At 34.6% G+C, this 17,592-nt stretch overlaps 1 protein-coding gene across 18 annotated transcripts in view; it reads left to right on the top strand.

Moving 5' to 3' along the window:
* Nucleotides 1-17,296, top strand: part of LOC149572879 (protein PHOSPHATE STARVATION RESPONSE 3-like) — a 53,485-nt gene extending 36,189 nt beyond the window's left edge. For 11 of the 18 annotated variants that reach the window (XM_089813967.1, XM_089813962.1, XM_089813971.1 and 8 more), the window contains 4 exons: nucleotides 6,192-6,264; nucleotides 16,211-16,280; nucleotides 16,382-16,772; nucleotides 16,876-17,296. In XM_089813967.1, coding sequence (XP_089670093.1) covers nucleotides 6,192-6,264; nucleotides 16,211-16,280; nucleotides 16,382-16,772; nucleotides 16,876-16,907 — 566 coding nt within the window. In that variant the 3' untranslated portion in view covers nucleotides 16,908-17,296. Of the gene's footprint in view, nucleotides 1-6,191; nucleotides 6,265-16,210; nucleotides 16,281-16,381; nucleotides 16,773-16,858 lie in introns of all 18 variants that reach the window. The other 7 variants (XM_089813958.1, XM_089813955.1, XM_089813959.1 and 4 more) reach the window with 1 other exon arrangement.
* The last annotated feature ends 296 nt before the right edge of the window (nucleotides 17,297-17,592 follow it).

Raw genomic sequence — 17,592 nt, 5'->3', positions numbered from 1 at the left:
CTTTACTTAATATTCTTCATGTACATTTGATAACACAAAATTTCCCTACTGGAGCCTAATAAGGCCCTTCACATTTTTTGTCAAATATGTTCATGTTGGCTTATTGCATTGTAGTGAGTTTGGTTCTGGATATTAGAACTCATAGATCTTTGTCTATAAGCACTGTTGTAAAATAAGGTGAAAGAAGCTTGCAATATTGTTGAAATCTGGAAGTAAAGATTAACCCTTAGTAAAGTGATTGCAGAACAAAGCAAGAGGAGTAAAGTATAAGACATGAAACACTGGATTTGTGTGGGGAAACTTTTTGAAAAAATCTCCACATAGGCAAGAATCTTATTGGTCCAGTGAAAATTACAACAGCAATGCACTCCCCTATATAATCTGGCAGCACTGTGTTACTTTGCATAGCCAAAGTAATCGAATAACTCACACCACCATCTCATCATAGCTTTTTATGACATCTAGCTAATTTGGGCACCCCTGGATCAATATATAGTTTTCATCATAAATGCATGTTATAGGAACCCGTAACGACTGTCATTAAAAATTACATGCACTTACAATTTCTAACAAGCGTCCAAACACCTCAAAATAGGAAATTCTAAATGGGATGCCTAGCTAGTTTGTTCTTTTCCTAGAGGGAAAACCTTTGCATTGCAAGAACTTGTTTACACCACCAATCTTTTATGGGTAAATTACAAATGACATTAGGAAACAATTTGTTAAAGGTCTTACAAGTTTGATAGTGCCTAAATCCTAAGAGGCATATTCCCCATCTTTTGTCTCTTCAACTTCAATGGCCGTAAACTTACTCTTTTCACGTATGACGACAAATAACAAATACATACAAGTTACAAACATTAGAATGCAATGTTGAGACATGTTTCCCAATAACAAAGTTATGCGCTTCGATTCTGAAATAAGATTTCTAAATCTGAAATTTGCAGGCTTGCTATTTGATAGGAACACTTTCACAAATACATTAAGCTGTAAATTACCTCTCTTACACAGAAATCAAGAAATTTAGTCTTGATAGAATCTGTAATGCACTAGAAATACTCAAATATAGATGTTCCTAAACCACTGGGGCTGTGCACCTTATCATGAGATTCTAGCTTAATTTTTTTGAAACAAAAACCCAAATATAAATCAGAATGATATGTTTCAAAAATTGACTTTTTAACATATGTATAGGTATATGACATTCTAAACCTAACTCTATTTTTAGGCTGCCACTATATATATATACATATGAATGTACCAAAAACGTAATCACCCCCCTACAAAATTTTTGGTCTTACTAGTGTTTCATACCCACATACCCGTTCGCATACTCATTCTTGAGTCAGCAACTTAGTTTAATCTAATAATGCCTACAAATTATCTTGCTAGTATCATGGAATGCTAAACTAGATATTCGGAGTCCCTATTGCACTGCAAAATGTAGCAGTAATAGTAAAGGTAAAAGTCTAAGTTACTGGTTAGAGTTCGGTTCCAACTTCGAAGTTTGAGAACTGGTTCTGAAGTTTGTAAAAATTTTGGAAAGGGGTTTGGGTTTGTTTGGGTGTGTTAGTACAAAAACATGTAAAAATAATATATAAATACATATTTATGAAGCATGAGTTAAAATTAGAATGTATCATAGTAACATAATCACATTTAAACAACAAAAACACCATAAACTTGTAATCATAGTGATTATACCATCATCTAGTTCAAGTAACAAGTTCAACATCAAAGATTCAAAACATTAAAAATAACTCATAGCATCAAGTTCAAGTATCATTTTTTTCATGTTCATTGTTCAGCTAATGGAATAAAAATCTATTAATATTCAAAGTTCTTGAATCTTCATCTTCTCTAACATTAGTTGACTCAGTAATAGAGCTAAGGCCATTGGGATCAGCAGTAGCAACATTGGTATTGGCATCAAATTCTTCAAAATCATCTAGTGTAAGCCGAGCAGTGGAAGCATCCAAGTCCGCAACTTCTACACCTACATCCCACTTCTTTGTCTCCCCTTCTTTGTATTCTTTACTCTTGTGCGAAAGAAGACGCAAGTTGTAATGCACAAATACCAGATTTTTTTCTTTTTTTGATTGCAACCTGTTGTGCTTCACCAAGTGGATGAAAGAATAGGTGCTCTAATTTCTTTCTGATGCAGAAGAAGTAGCAATCTATGAAGATAACACATGGTAAACAATTAATTCAATCTTATAAAATTTTTAAAATTACTTTCTAATCATGATTGTTTTGAAGATAAAAGTGAGCTAATTTTTTTAAAATAAAACTTGTGCTATAACTTTGATTGCAAGGGGCTGCAATGTTTGGAATTTTTGGCCATGGGGGTACCACCAACTATAAGCATTCTTCTTGAACCGATATGATGAAGAGCATCGTTGCTTAGACCTCTAACATTCACAAACTCTATGAACTCGTTTGTGATTACATCTCTCATATCGTCATCAGAAAAGAGTCTTCTAACCCGTTAGGCACTTCTATATTTGTATAGGGTGGCAAACTTCCTGGTAGATTACAATATTGAGAGCTATAATATTTGGGCGTCAAGGAATAGGCAAGCAAATGGTAGTGGAATGGTCATTTTTTTCTATCTTTTGACGATAATTACTTGCAATTGTTTGAAGAATGTCTCTTGCAGATCTCGCTCCTTGTCATTTATGATTTGCTCTATCTTCTCAAGCATGGAGTCTATGCCCTTATAGAGCTCTCCAACGCAAGGCCTATCCATGTCAGTGTACCTAAGCATGCTTATAATAGGAGATATTTCAAACGTTCTCACCATGTGTTATGCAATACCCTTTGCTTTATTTTCTTTACCCTATCAGTGTTCCTTTGCTTGCATACACCCCAATTGCAGTTGATTACCATACTCTGCAATGCCTCTTTCACTTACACAAGTCATCTCAAGACAATTGTATTTGATGCGAAGCGACCCTCAACAACCTACGACATAAATTAGAGCAAAAAAAACATCTGTTAGATACATATTTTAGAAAAGCATATCCATTGCACAAGCAAAATATGAAAAATCAGAAATTGTCGAATTTTAAAAATTAAATTACTAACTTGAGTTCAAGTTCATTTACCCTTAGTAGCTCCAATTTTGAGTAGTTTCTGAAAAGGGATTGAGTCATGTGGTGGCTTGTGACAAACATTTGGATATCCTCACCCTCTTCATACACTGTTTTGATCCACTCAATTTGGTTCCCAATCTTTTGTAGTATAAGATTGAGTGAATGGACCGTACAAGGTGTCCAAAAGATATGTTAACACCGCTCTTGAACCAACAATCCAGTAACTTTACAATTCTTTGTGTTGTCCGTCATGACTTGAACAATATTTCTAGCACTCACTTGTTCAGTGGCCTCACTTAGGATATCAACAATAAATGACCCATCTTTTACTCGCCCCTCACAATTCATTGTTTTCAAAAACATTGCTCCTTTTGGGACACCACAAGGACATTGATCAAGGGATGGTTCCTGGAACCCTTCCACCCATTTGAAACAATTGTCACCCCTGTCTCAAACCACGAGTCCTTTATGGGCTTGAATTGATCTTCAATCAGCTGGACCTTTTGATCCAACAAGGTGGTGCGTACTCTCTCAAACCCGGGGCCACAATACCCTCTTAGAGCTTTATTGGCAGCCCTCAACATGTCCGTCCAAAATGGAGAGCGAACAACATTAAATGACAGCCCATTTGCATACAAGCATCTTCCAACCTTAATGTCAGCAATTTCCTGACTCCTATTTTGAAAGGCAGTTTCTAGTGGTCCCTTTCTTTGTGTAAGGGGTACAATTTCACCCTTAGTGTTTTGCTGAGGTACTAAAAAAGGGGTGGTCTTGTACCATAACATCTAGGGGTGGGGTGCATTCCCTTTGCTCTTTTCTTACTTTTATTGCTACTGAGTTAGGTTGCCCTATGTTCTCCTCTCTCTTGTGCTGCCTCATGGTCTTCAATATATTTTAACACGGACATTTGGTATAGGGACACCTTTTTTGCTAGGGCATTTCTTGACTCCTCTTCCAGTGTATCCACACAAATGACCTACTGCACGATAATGGGAAATATCTATTTCTAAACCACAACCCCGACATCTCCAATGGATTGCACCACCTCTTGGAAGGGGTTTTATAATATCTACATACTTCCATAGAGGAGAATCAGAGTGAGGTTCTAATCTTTGTTCGGTATTACCTACTAATGAAGAGGTAGATGCCATTGCGTTTCCTTTCCCTATGGCAAGAATTTGTATACATGTTCATTTTAAAATTTATATGCAAGAAAATGAAAAATTCTGAAAATGATGGAAAGATCTTATGAAGAATGAAAGAGAAATGGAAAAATAAAAATAGTGCAACAAAAACAAAAGCAAGTAGAACTAGAACTTACCTTTTCCAGCCATTGTAAGCTTGCAAATGTGTAGGAATGAGGCACAAACATTTGAAGAACACCCACAAATCAATCTTCAAACTCCTCCTTGCACAATCAAACTCCTGCTCAATCACTTATTTTCTCTTGCTTAAGACAAAATAACCTGTTTGGAAACAAAAAAATGACAATGAGAGGTCATTAAAAGCATTTCATAACAATCATTTAGGGTTGTGGATGCCAAAATGTTATTAAAACTTTTCAAAAAAACCACTTTTTGCTGTCCGGGGGCCCCAAAATTCATACGGTTCGAACTCGGTTTGCCAGTTTTCGACATGGTCTTCCCAGGTTCAAACTGGGTTGCAAGAAGTTTGAACCAGCAGGGAAAAAATTGGACCCTGCCCGAATCACCCAGTGAACTGGTCCCAAAACACAGACCAGTTCGAACCTGGGCTGGTCCAGGGGCAAACCGTGGTAACTTACTATAAATGGCCAAAAAGTTGTGGACCTAATGCAAATCATAAAGGAAGCTAAAGTGAAATTAAATTATATGATCATCAATTCCTTCTCCTGGCATTGAAGGCAGATAAATTTGTGTTTTACGAACATTTGTAGTCCATTAACATTGTTATTCCTCACAAACCTACTATAGATGGAACAACCATGATCAATTTCTGATACATCACTTTGAGGGAAAAGACATCAAACTAGTTTAACAAGAGAAATCATTGGCTTGTGTTGCTTCCATGAGGAAAAGAGCAACATTTCACCACTCATTCTTTTCAGTTATGAACAAAAGAAATGTTAACTGGAAAATGGTATATGACCAAAAGTATGTGAATCAATTTAGGAAACAATGGAAATGTGAATTCAATCAATGGGCCCAGCCTCGTCATTTTTGGGTTGCTGCTGTAATCAAATTACAAAATAATTTATCAAAAATATGCAGGGGATGATGTTAGTAGTGTGGGAGGGTTGTGAAAAACCAAGGCATTTGGTATAGCTGATTTTGCAAACTGTATTTCACCAATTTGGCATGTATGCATGCTACTGATCAATTATACAGGTAGAGCAGTTATTGGACTGAGATACATCACACCATTGACAGTTTCATGTGACTGCCGATTGACATGAACTAATTATTCTTGAATATTGTGATCTGCTGGCGACAGCTGGCTAATTACTCTAGCAGACTAATAAGGATTCTAGTAACTGAGAAGTCAAAGCCCAGTAATCTACTGAGATATCATCATTATAATAATTAGTTAGGTTTATTTTGACGACAAGTATATCCTTTTTCCTGGCAAGAACAAACTTGTGAGATGCTTTGAAATAGCTGTCAGAATTTTATATCTTTTTGAGCAGTTGATATTTAGTAGTTTTCTCAGTATCCAATTATAGTACTTTTTGATTATTTATGCAATATGTTCCAATTTTTGGACCTGGAAATGAACAGTTATTGTTTTGTTAATTTTGAGATTGTTAGGAGCAATGAAAGCGATTGTAGAAGGCAACTTAATTTGATTGTCCATTACATATGAGAATAAATGTCAAACAGTTGTCTTTTGTTTAGGTTTTACTTTTAAATTTATTAAGCTTTGTTGTTTCTCAGTGTCTGGTTAAGTTTTACAGTAGCTAGATAAACTTTTGTATTTTAAATTTATTTTTAACCACTTGTCTTATTTCTCAATTCTGATTGACTTTCATTGATTTAAGATTTTAAGACATACCTTAGAAATAGCAACTTTGCTGATTCTACTGAGGATGCTAAACTATACAATATTTTTTGGTACTAGTCAAAAGTTCTGGCAGTGTTGGACAGGAGGAAAGCAATTCTTGTGACAAATTACCAGTTTTGGACCTGAAAACGTAAGCATAGTTGTTCTGCTCATTATTTGATCTTTCACCTTATCCCATGTGCTATATAATTGAATTGATTCATTTATTTGAAGTTGTAGTGTGAAATGAATGCTAAATTATATTGTACGCTCTTATATTGAAGTCACTTTCACATTTGCTTTTGCAATTTCTTCGTTAAGTTTTCAGATTTTGTAGATTTTGTTAGTTCTGTTTGGTTTGAACATAGTGAATTGCACAAAGCCACATGGTTAGTTGCTTCAAGCTTGTACTTAAGTGCTAAGTTAGAGGATATGCTGAATTTCATCCATGAGGTTCGAATTTGAGCGAACTTGGATCCTTTTTGAACTTATCTGAATTTTATGATATTTAATATAATATTGTTCTTTATAATAATTTAGCCGATAGGGCTATTTGTGGGAATTTTGTTTCCAGAAATTAAATTTTTGACGGAAAATTTGCAAGAGTTAGACCGGAAAATTAAAAATCTTTCCCGTTAATTATTTATCGGCCAGTTTCTATCTCCCTCCACTTTCAACTCTTGTTTTGATATTTATTAGTTGTTATCTCCACTTTTAACTATTGTTTTTCTTTTTTTATTTATTAGTTGTGATCTCCACTCCACTCATTGTTGTATCTATTCATTTAACTTTTGATTTTTAAAATTGATTTAGATTTTAGTTTTTAAATTATTTTAATTTATTTGTTTATATTAGTTTTTTTCCTTTAAATATTATTTTTTAGTTTCTATAATTTATTTAGTCAATAGAATATTTATTAGACATTATTTTTTTGTATTTCTCGTATTAATTTTTCATAATAGAGTTTTTGATGGATTTTTTTAAATGATTATTATTTTCATATTTGATAAATTTAATTTAAATAAATAATATTTATTAATCTATTTAAAATATTTTAGTAAATATTATGTTATTTAAATTAAAAATTATTAATAATCTAATTTGTTCACATAAGATTGTAATTTAAATATCCACTTTTAACTATTGTTTTTCTTTTCTTGTTTATTTAAAAAATAATTATTTTTGATCTCCACATTAGATTGTGTTGCGATCTCTATTTATTAAACTTTTGATTTTTTAAATTGATTTAGGTTTTAGTTTTTAAATTACTTTAAATTATTTTTTATATTAGTTTAGTTTTTTCTTTAAATATTATTTTTCAATTTCTATAATTTATTTAGTCAATAAAATATTTGTTAGAGATGTCGTTATTTTTCATTTTTTTGATGTTTTTTTTTAAATGATTATTTTTTTCATATTTGATAAATTGAATTTAATTGTAAAATATTGAAATTATTCTTAAGTAATATTCAAATTTCCTAAATATTGTAAATTTTATATCTATGTTTTAATCTTCAACTTTTTTATTTTTGTACTTTCATTTTAAAAAAAACTTATATTTACATTATTTAATGTTCATTCTACATTTTTTTCTTAAATCTTATCTCCTATCGACACACTCGTTGCGTGTACAAAAGCATGCGATTGCTAGTATTATTTTATTCTAAAATAAAATTGAGTTATTTAGTTTGATTATTTAGCAATGTCAAACTATTTTGACAATTTTGTGGATATATTACATATATTTAAAAATAAAGAAATTTATATAAGTTAAATTTAATGTCAATATTTTTCCGAATTTTTACCCTTGTTGAATCTCATCCCAATTTTAAGATTGATGAACTTGAATTCGAATTCAAACCTTGTGACTTAGCTTAAGTGGATAGTAGTGTGAGTGGACAATGGTGTGAGCGTTAAGTATTAGAAAAAATAAAATGAAACCTCTATAAAAATAGGGAGGAGATACTAGATATTATTTATGGATTGCTCAACATTTAAATAAGAAAGGAGTAGCAGGTGGCCCGTTAGTGGGCCTTTGAGGGTTAATCCTTTATAGCCTACTAAGAGGAAACCTCCACATAAATGTTGGACTAGAATAAGTTTGATGGCGTGTTTCAAGGCAGTCCAGGTAGATCAGGAGTGGATTAAGTGGCCAGCGATGAGAAGGGGAATATATTGATGATTGGGGCCAAGCATCTATCAGATGGAGATACTGACTGTATTACAGAGAATCCAAATGGCTAAGAGATTGGGGTGAGGAAGCTACACTTAGAAGGTGGTTTGCAAATAATTGTCAACACTATCATCAAAGGAGAATTGGGAGCATGACATTTGAATAAACATATTTGTAGAATCAAAATGTTTTTTTCAGGATTTTGAGGAGTTCAAATTATTAACACATGCTGAGAGAAGTGAACGAGGTGGCGAACAAATTATCTAAATTTGGGGTGTGTTTAAGTGATCAGGATGGGGAAGAGTTTATTGATGATTTTAGGGGTATATTTTAGAGTAAGGAATAGTAGGGTTAAGCTATGTTGGGGATTGTTTTTTTTTTTCAAAAATGTTGCCTTGCATTATAAAGCTAAGACAAAGTTTTTATTTCATCAGCATTATGATGTGGGTTTGGTAAGGCAGCACGACCTTTAATCATGAATGCCGCCCACGTCAGCGTGATGATGTCACAGGCGAGAGCAGATTGTGTGGCTGCAATCTAGCCTTTTCTGGAATAATCTGGAAAGGTGTTGGTGATACAAGGCTAAAATTTTGGGGACTGTTATTGGAAAGTGACATTGGGAGTTGGCATTAAGGAAAACAAGTTAGAGATGGAAGCCAACTTATCCTTCACCTTCCCTAATCAACTGCCAGGTTTTACAGTAGATTACGATCAGGCGATTGAGGAGCGTGTTCAAATTCGACAATGACAAATTTTAGGGGTGCATTGTGAAGCTGCTGCATGTAGAATACTTGAAGACTGATCTTCGGCCAAGAACTAACCTAGACATCTCATCCATGTTCTTGGCATGGGCTCTGCAGCTTGGTGAAGAAGCAAAGAAAGCGGCAAGGATGTGTGTGAAATCAGCATGGGCCGGTGGTATGGTTCCTGTCATTGGTAGGGCTGAACCGAGGGCAGATTTGGAAACTGGGGCAGGTCCATGGCGGATGGTGGATGGTGCCAGTCGAGATCATTAGCTGTTTATTGTGTAGAGCTCGTCTAAGCCAAAATAGATTGAGAATGCTACAAAGGCTTGGTTTGAGCTTTTGTTGTATATGAAGGAAGCTGAATCAGACCAGGAAAATTTGGAGACTGAGAGGTGACAAAAGATGAAGCATACTCTAAAGAAATCTGGTATGAAACTGAAACCAGAGGATGGTGACACAGGTCCAGTGAGGCAGCTGAAGAAAAGAAAGACACCCAAGGTTGAGACTCATGGAGGGATGGTGATTCCAAATTTTTCCAGAGAAGAGACAATGAAGATATGGGTAGGTTAAGCTACCCTGTTTTAAAAAGAAAACCCTTTTTTGTCTGTCACAATTGTAAAACGCTTAATTTTCTAGTTGGATGTGCTGTTTATGGAATTAGGTGTACCATTATAGGGATGCATTTTGAGTCTGAGTATAGTACTTTAGCATCATTTTGGCTTGTAATACTAAAGTGTTTATCCTGGGACTGTAACAGATAATATGGAAGCTATGGATAGTAGTTTGCAGTAGGATATGGAAGTTGGACAAAATCTGCTGGTCTATGCAGTTATGTATTTCCTTTATTAAATATTATCATTAAAAATATATCAAATTCACTGATCTGAAAAGAAAAATAAAGAAGTAGCAGGTGGACTGAAACCTTTAACTAACGAACACACAGGAGGTTTCCATTGATGAGAACCATGTGCTGAAAAATGTTGATGCAATGACTATAAATGTCCAATACGAAAGGTGAACTTTTATGTAATTAGAGAAAATATATTATAATTTTCACTGTTTACAGATGATCATAGTAGATCAATTAGACTCGAAAGGATAGCCAACACAAACAGCATGGAGGATCGAAAACAAGACTCAAGGAAAACCTCAGGATAATTTTTTAGGAGAAACACTATTAAAAGATCCTAGCCAACAAGTGGGGTGAACTTGATGTGGATAAACCATAAATTGTTAAAATGATAAAGTCAGACAACAGATATTAGTTATTACATATGACCATGAGAAGGGATGTACCATCACTAAAAAGAAGCCTGAACGCTATATGTGCCACCTGAATAGCAATGCATATATAACACAATAAAGAGCTGTTTCCCTGTGAGGACCTAGTCTTTACTTTTCACAGGTGAATCAGACTCTTCTCCTACGTAGAATTGGTGCAATGTTTGATATTATGCACTGCTTGATTTGATGACTTTCTATTATAAAATACATACTTGCTGAATGCTGGAGCTGCTAATTATTGAAGTTTCTTGATTTCTGATATTCCTTTTGTGTTGATTGAGATTCTGTTTTTGGTAAAAATGTTAAGCTACACCAACATGCTTCAGAGATTAAAATTCTAAATGAAAATGATGATTGTGGTGTTATGTTGAGTAGTGCAGAGCTTTGTTATGTCTGTTTTGAATGAGAGGTCGGCTTAAATTCTATGAGCATCAGATGTAGTACTATCGTTTTGCTCACCAATTTAAATTTTTTATGTGGTCATCAATTCAAAGGGAGGAAACGTGGCATGTGGTGTATTAGGTTCAGGCAATTGTAGCTTGTAAACTAAAATGGATCCTTATTGTAGCATCTATGTTGAAATTACATTTGACAAGGGCTAAGATACCCATCATTGAAATTCTGCCTACAACAAGAACATAATCATTGCTATGCTTAGTTATGGGTGAGCCAAAGGAATTTTCTAGATATCAGTTCTGAAGTTTTCGCAAAGTTGAGGAGTGTATAATCCATGTTTCTTATTTCAGGCCTGACTGTGATGCACTTTGTACTAGATAGATGCATCCTGCAACATCTGTCGTGAGATGTGGCTTTTAGAAATAGTTCTTTGGTTCGCCCAATGTGAAATTTACTCCCAAACTTCTGATAACCATCAAAATGTATTCCCAACCAATTTATAACACATGTTTTCACTATTTGGTACACAGGTTTTGAAGGTGGTAGATTAGGCTGCTTAGCAAGTAAAATCAGGAATATTTTTTACCAGGTTTGTGAAGTTATGTTTCAGCAACTGCATTCACTTAATGCAGTTGTAACCAGGATGAAATTTGATATCCACAACAACTAAGTATAACCAGAAGCTGCAAAAACTGGACTAACAATTGTTTTGATACTCTTACATTAACTACTTATCTAATGAATTGCACACAATCTAATATATCAGAGACAGTATTTGCGATGCCTACTCATGTAGTATACTAGATTGCTTTTTCCTCTGTCATTGATATTTAGGTCAAAATATTCAAGAGATGTTGATCATTTATTATTGATGCGTTGCAATCTGAGTTTGTGGAGGAACTGAATAAGTTAATGACCAGTATGGATATATATCAGTCTTTTTAAACTTAGGGAGCAATTCACTCAGAATCGTCAGTATCTACAGAAGAGGAGTAAATTGCTCCCAACTCATTGTTTTCTGTAGCAGATGAATGCTTTGTCCATAACTTGTGAGATGAGACTGCTGCACAAGCTAATAGTTATTTCACAAGTTATTTGACAAGTCTCTGCTGACGCGTGGGCTCAGGAAGACTACCATGAGAATTCAACGACTGCAAAAACATGTGGACTACATAAAATCCTTGATTGTCATCATGCTTTTCTTTTGTAAGTTGGATCTCAGTTATGACAATTGATTGTTATAGGGTAATTGGAAGGTTTTCTGATGGTTGGTTATAAATTTAGAAGTGATAAAATAATGAAAAGTGGCTCGCACTGTGAAGGTCATTGTGGACCTCAAATGCCTTAGTTTGATCTTGGTGGTGGGGACTCCACTCTTCAACCCATAGGGATTGTGCAAGGGGCGCTACTCCTCGGCTATGCTGGGATGCCCACCTTCAGATTTGTGGTTTGGCTCTAGAATGCAAAGAATAAAAACTGTTACGTTATTGCCACATTTTTTCCTTTGTTCATAGAACTGATATTTGAGAATAATTTCTTAGACATCATGGTAGTTGGCTAAGCCTTGCAGAGATTTGTTAGGGTCCTTAGTGTTTACATGCAGGTCTGGTCCAATCAGTCTCTGTCCTAAGAAAACAATAGTAGCTCTTTACAGGCTATCTTTTATAAAGCTAAAATAATATACATTGTTGCCATGTGCTATCCATAAGGTATTTTAAATTAGAGAAGATGTGTTTTTCTATAGAACTCATAAATTTGGCACTTTATTTCGCCATTCCTTAGAATAGAGCATTGATATGGAGGGGCAGTGGGTAAAGGAGCCTTTGAATGAGATTTATTTAGTTTTTTACTTGGCAATACGTAATGTCTCCTTTTGGAATTTCCTGATTTCTTTAGCTAGTAATTCTAATTTCAAAATGATAATAAAATTTATCAAACAGAAAAACTTCAAGGTAATGATCAGATCAACATATCAAAACGCAATCTTCAAAATCAATCAAATTGTGAGACTTTGAAATTGACTTGCCTGGAGCATGAAAGGTTCCACACCTTCCAACTCCTAGCTGCAGAGCATGACAGGGTTATGTCCTTCCAACCCCTACAAGATGCTTCCACAAATTCAAACTGATTGTTTGATGAATTTTCTTGATTAATGCTAATTGATAGATTGTTGGTGAGTAATTGATGCTTGAATGATTTGATTTAGAATGGTTGATGTTTTAATGATTGATATTAGACTGTTTGAATCGATAGAAGAATTGATTAATCGTTGCTGCTCGCTGGTTTGACGATTGATTGACTTGATAATTTATGACGATGATTTGCTTCTGGATTGTTAGCATGATTTTATAATTGATGATTGTTTTGATCGATTCGTGGGTGATGATTTAATGAGTGCTGATTTGCTTGATTAATAATTGTCAACTGATTTGATTTTGAATGGTTGAGGCTTGAATAGTTGATATTCAAATGATTGATATTAGACTGTATGAAATTTGAATCAATGGAAGAATTGATTAAGATTTTCTGTTTGTTAGTTCGATGATTGAATACCTTTATAATCGATGATTATGATTTGCTGATGGATTTTCAATTGTTTTGCTTGATTTGATAATTGATGATTTAAGAAGTGCTGATTTGATGTATTAGTGAGTGATGATTGGTAAAGTGATCCTTGAGTGCTTGGAATGATTTCCCCTTTATTGGTGAAAGGGTTATCACCTTCATATAAAGTCACCACCCGCAAACTGTTGCCTTTTGAGAATAATAAAATATTTCCAGATTCACTGCTTCCTTCCTTCTTTGATTGATTATTAGTTGATTGATGTATGTCTTTACCAAATGAAATGATCTCCCTTTGTTATTTCATTTTTGAGGGAGTTGCAACTCTTCGTTACATGCCTAATAGTTTTATTTTTAACCATCCATTAAACTTAATTAAAGTTTAGTTATTATATTTATTAATTATCTTTTTCCTCTATTTTAGTTTATTGTCATTTTTTCCTTTTCACGTTGTTATTTATCATCAAGTTCCATTTCAGAAAGGGGACATTACACAAGAAAGTGACACTGTTGTTGGTGGCTCAGAAATGACATTATTATATGCACACATTTGATCGATCTGCTTCTACTATGCTGCTTAGATAAAGTTGCTAGGTTTCGATATCTAAAGACCTTAATGGAGCTTAGGAAAGTTTGTTTTAGTAGGTTTCACAAACATCTCATGCCACTATATCATTCAAAGGTTTGATTGTATAATAAGGTGGCACTGTTGAGTGAAACATATATTTTGTTGGTGTACAGGCCTTTATAGGACCTCTACATCATACCTGGTTTATTTGTTGCTTCCTAACTAACTTTATTATCATGGAAATAGATAATACATATGTGAATGGTTCCTGACTATTCACATCTTTAATTAAGACTCCATCGTGCCTTTAGGTAGATTGGTGTCATTGCTGAATCTAGTTTTTTCCTTAGTCACCTATTTGCATTAATTACATTTTATGTTGAACCGGTACTGGCTTGAAAAGGAGATAACTCTTTTTTTGAAGTCAGAAACAGGTAAATTTATTGACAATGAATTTGATTTTAAAAAATATGCTGTTGAATTCTGATGAAAAGATCAGGAAAAAAGGTAAACTAGTTTTTGAGTGTAAAATCTGCTATCATAGGTTTCCAAAAATGAAAATTCACCGCATTGTTTACACATTTACTCTGAGACAGACAATTAAGCTTTAACAGTGGTAAAAAGAGAGGACTGACAACTAGAATATCAACAGTATCCCAGAGATTGATAATCTGCCATGGAAGGGTTTATTAAGTTAGAGATCTCAAGCTTCCACACTATGTAATTATTGGAAACAGAATCTCTGAAAGAAATCATGTAAAGAATTTCTTCTGTTACAATGCATTTCTGCTTAAAAAACGAGAGAAGATTTCATTGAATTGTTGCCATTTTCAAGTCACAGACAGCATAACAAATGTGGTGGAATAAGAAAATTTCTACCATACAGACTGCTAAAAATTGCAATCATCAGCTGTTTAGATCAGCTTGTAAGTACCTACAACCTGGCAATAATTTGCTGCAAATTCGTGTGACATTTTTTCTCTATTTTGATAGTGGTTGTACTGCTGCTTTCTTCAACAATTTTTTCTTTCAAAGAGCAGGGTTGAGGTTCTCTTCCTTTATTACAAAGATAGAAATTACCAAATATGTCGGCATAAGCGTGTTTGGAATGGCTTGGGTTCATGTGTTGGAGCATCAGCCTCATCTTAATTAGTTATTTGAATGTGCTTGGCTATTGTAGAGGGGCACTCCATGGTCCTTCCCCTGAGGCCCTCTTGACTGCTAAAATCTTTGTAGTTATTTGACATAGATATCCAGTAAAAATGGCAACTGTCAGCTGTTTAGTTCAGCTAATAAGTATGTGCAGCACAGCAGTTATTTGCTAGAAATTTGAGCGGTATTTCTATCTTTTCTGTTTTTAAAAATTGGGTCTAAACACTTTGACTGGAACTGTGAACTGTTTAGGCCAAATATTGGGGACCTCATCCTCAACAAAATCGACCCATTAGGGGTTTGACCATCACACTATGCCATTACCAACATTTTTCTTATTTATAATGATGGTTTTATTGCTTCATTTGTTCTTCAACTCTCTCTTCTTTCTAAAGAGTAGTGTTGAGGTTCTCTTTCTTGTGAAGATGGATATCACGTTGACACATGCTTATTGAGGGTGGTTTGGGTTCATGTGTTCAAGCATCAAACTCATCTTGATTAGTTATTCGAATTTGCTTGGCCAAAGTAGGAGGGCACCCCATGGTTGTCTCCCTGAGGCCTTTTGACCACACGATTGATTAGTTTCACTATTCTCATTGAAAATCCTATGAAGGGGATACTGTCACAGCAAAGTTTCTCTTGTGGCCTTAATTTTCACTTCTATTTTTTATGCACTGAATTTGATTTAACCTCTTGAGAGTGTGCGAAGCAAAAAATGAGCTCATCCCCATACATCTGTAGTAGGAGGCACTCTCATACCCTTTATTTTGCATTGTTCTTTCTTAGATAACATTTGAATAATGGTGGAGAACCTGCAAACAAAACTCTGGCTCATAATTATGGACGTGAATACTAAAACTGTAGATAAATAGCAGACATCTGCTGAAGTGCTAATATTTTCAGAACGAGTGAAATATTTTGACAGCTACTGATTGTGAAATGTACTTAATCAGGGAATTATTAATAAATATTGTACAGTTAAATTCTGACTATTGCTTTATGTTGGGATTGTAAATTACATATAATGCCCGTAACCATCTTGTGCATATAAAAATATTTTTCCATTATGCAGTTTATAAGAAGTGCAGTTATTGCCATATACTTAAGTAGTATGTAGACATGATATTCTGCCGTGTGTTTTATTAACTTGTAGGGCTATCTCCAGACAAAAATGTCTTAATAGCAGTTTTTGATCTTTTCTTAATTTTTTGGGCAGAGGTATGCAAATTACAGAGGCATTGCGGTTACAGATGGAGGTCCAAAAGAAGCTACATGAGCAGCTTGAGGTACTTACTGAAGGCTTAAATAGTTTAAATATTGTAATGCATATGCCTCATAGAAGTTTTGTCAGATTAAGTTCTTAACCGAGGCTTATATGCTGGTGCAGATTCAAAGGTCACTGCAGTTGCGTATAGAAGAACATGGAAGATATCTGCAGAAGATGTTTGAAGAGCAACAGAAAACAAGTGACTCAGTTAAGAGCGAAAACCCCTCTGCTTCTACAGGTTTGTTAGAGTCTTCTGATGTTGCAGTTGATACCGGCACTGTTTCTGCTGGGAATGTGGAGAAAGTACAGCAAGAGAAAAGTGATAAAAAGCTTCTAGATTCAAGTTCGAAGCACGAAGCACTTCCAGTTATTGACACGAATATGAAAGTTTTGGAAGATGACACCAAAAGGGTACCTTGTGAGTCAGTTCTTGAGTCTGAAGATCAATCGTCATCCCCGCCTGTAAAACGTATGAAAACAAACACTGATAACACAAGCACGGATATATTAGGTACTCTCTGAAATGGCTCAATTTCTTGCTGCATTAACTAACCATAACATATCTTTGTGTTACACGTTGATTTCTCTCTCATGAAGGGGGTGTATTTTTGCAGTACATGGACCTTCTAAAGTTGTTAGCAATTAAACATGGCAGCAGGTTGAATCTTGGCACTTAAATTGCGCTCACTGAAGTGAAATCTGTCTCAAGTCCAGAATTGTTGGTAGCAGTGCAGGACATAAGAGTCCACAGCCTTAGGTCTAAGTAAGTTTTCTGCTTTAAGAACTACTCTTAACTTAGAGATGATGTATTCAAATTGGTAAAGAATTTTTCCAGGATGCCAGTATGCCGGCAATCAAACTGGGGTCTCATTTGAGTATGGTTAGGTGGGGTTGAAGGATAATTTGTGTAAATTTTATTAGGCCTCATTTGGCTATGGTTCGGAGGAATTTAAGGATACTCAATTTTGTATAAATTTTAATTGGGGACTCATTTGGTTATGGTAAGGTTGGTCTGAAGGCTAGTCAATTTAATTCTATAGCTTTCCAAGCCCCGATCTGAATTTCTTTTCACAAATGGTGATTGCCTAGGTATAAGAGCTAACTTGCACCTATTACTTTAGCCTCGTTTAATTAGCCGATTTAAGTGTATCTAAAATGCCTTTCTTTGAAAGCAGAGATAACTAAGATGGCTTCTGCTCACCAGAGCTGAGACGAAGTATTGTATGATGTATTTGTGATATAATTTCCATCTTTCCTTTAGAGAAAAGGTTGAAATAAATGAAAAGTATACCCAAGACTGGGAAGCCTGAGAGTTTTTCGAAGTCGGCACA

Source organism: Cupressus sempervirens, chromosome 2 (assembly GCF_028749045.1).
Source record: "Cupressus sempervirens isolate cs-2001-9-10 chromosome 2, ASM2874904v1, whole genome shotgun sequence".
Classification (NCBI taxonomy): Eukaryota; Viridiplantae; Streptophyta; class Pinopsida; order Cupressales; family Cupressaceae; genus Cupressus; species Cupressus sempervirens.
Note: the sequence above shows the minus strand (reverse complement) of the source record. Positions and strands in the feature narration are given on the sequence as shown.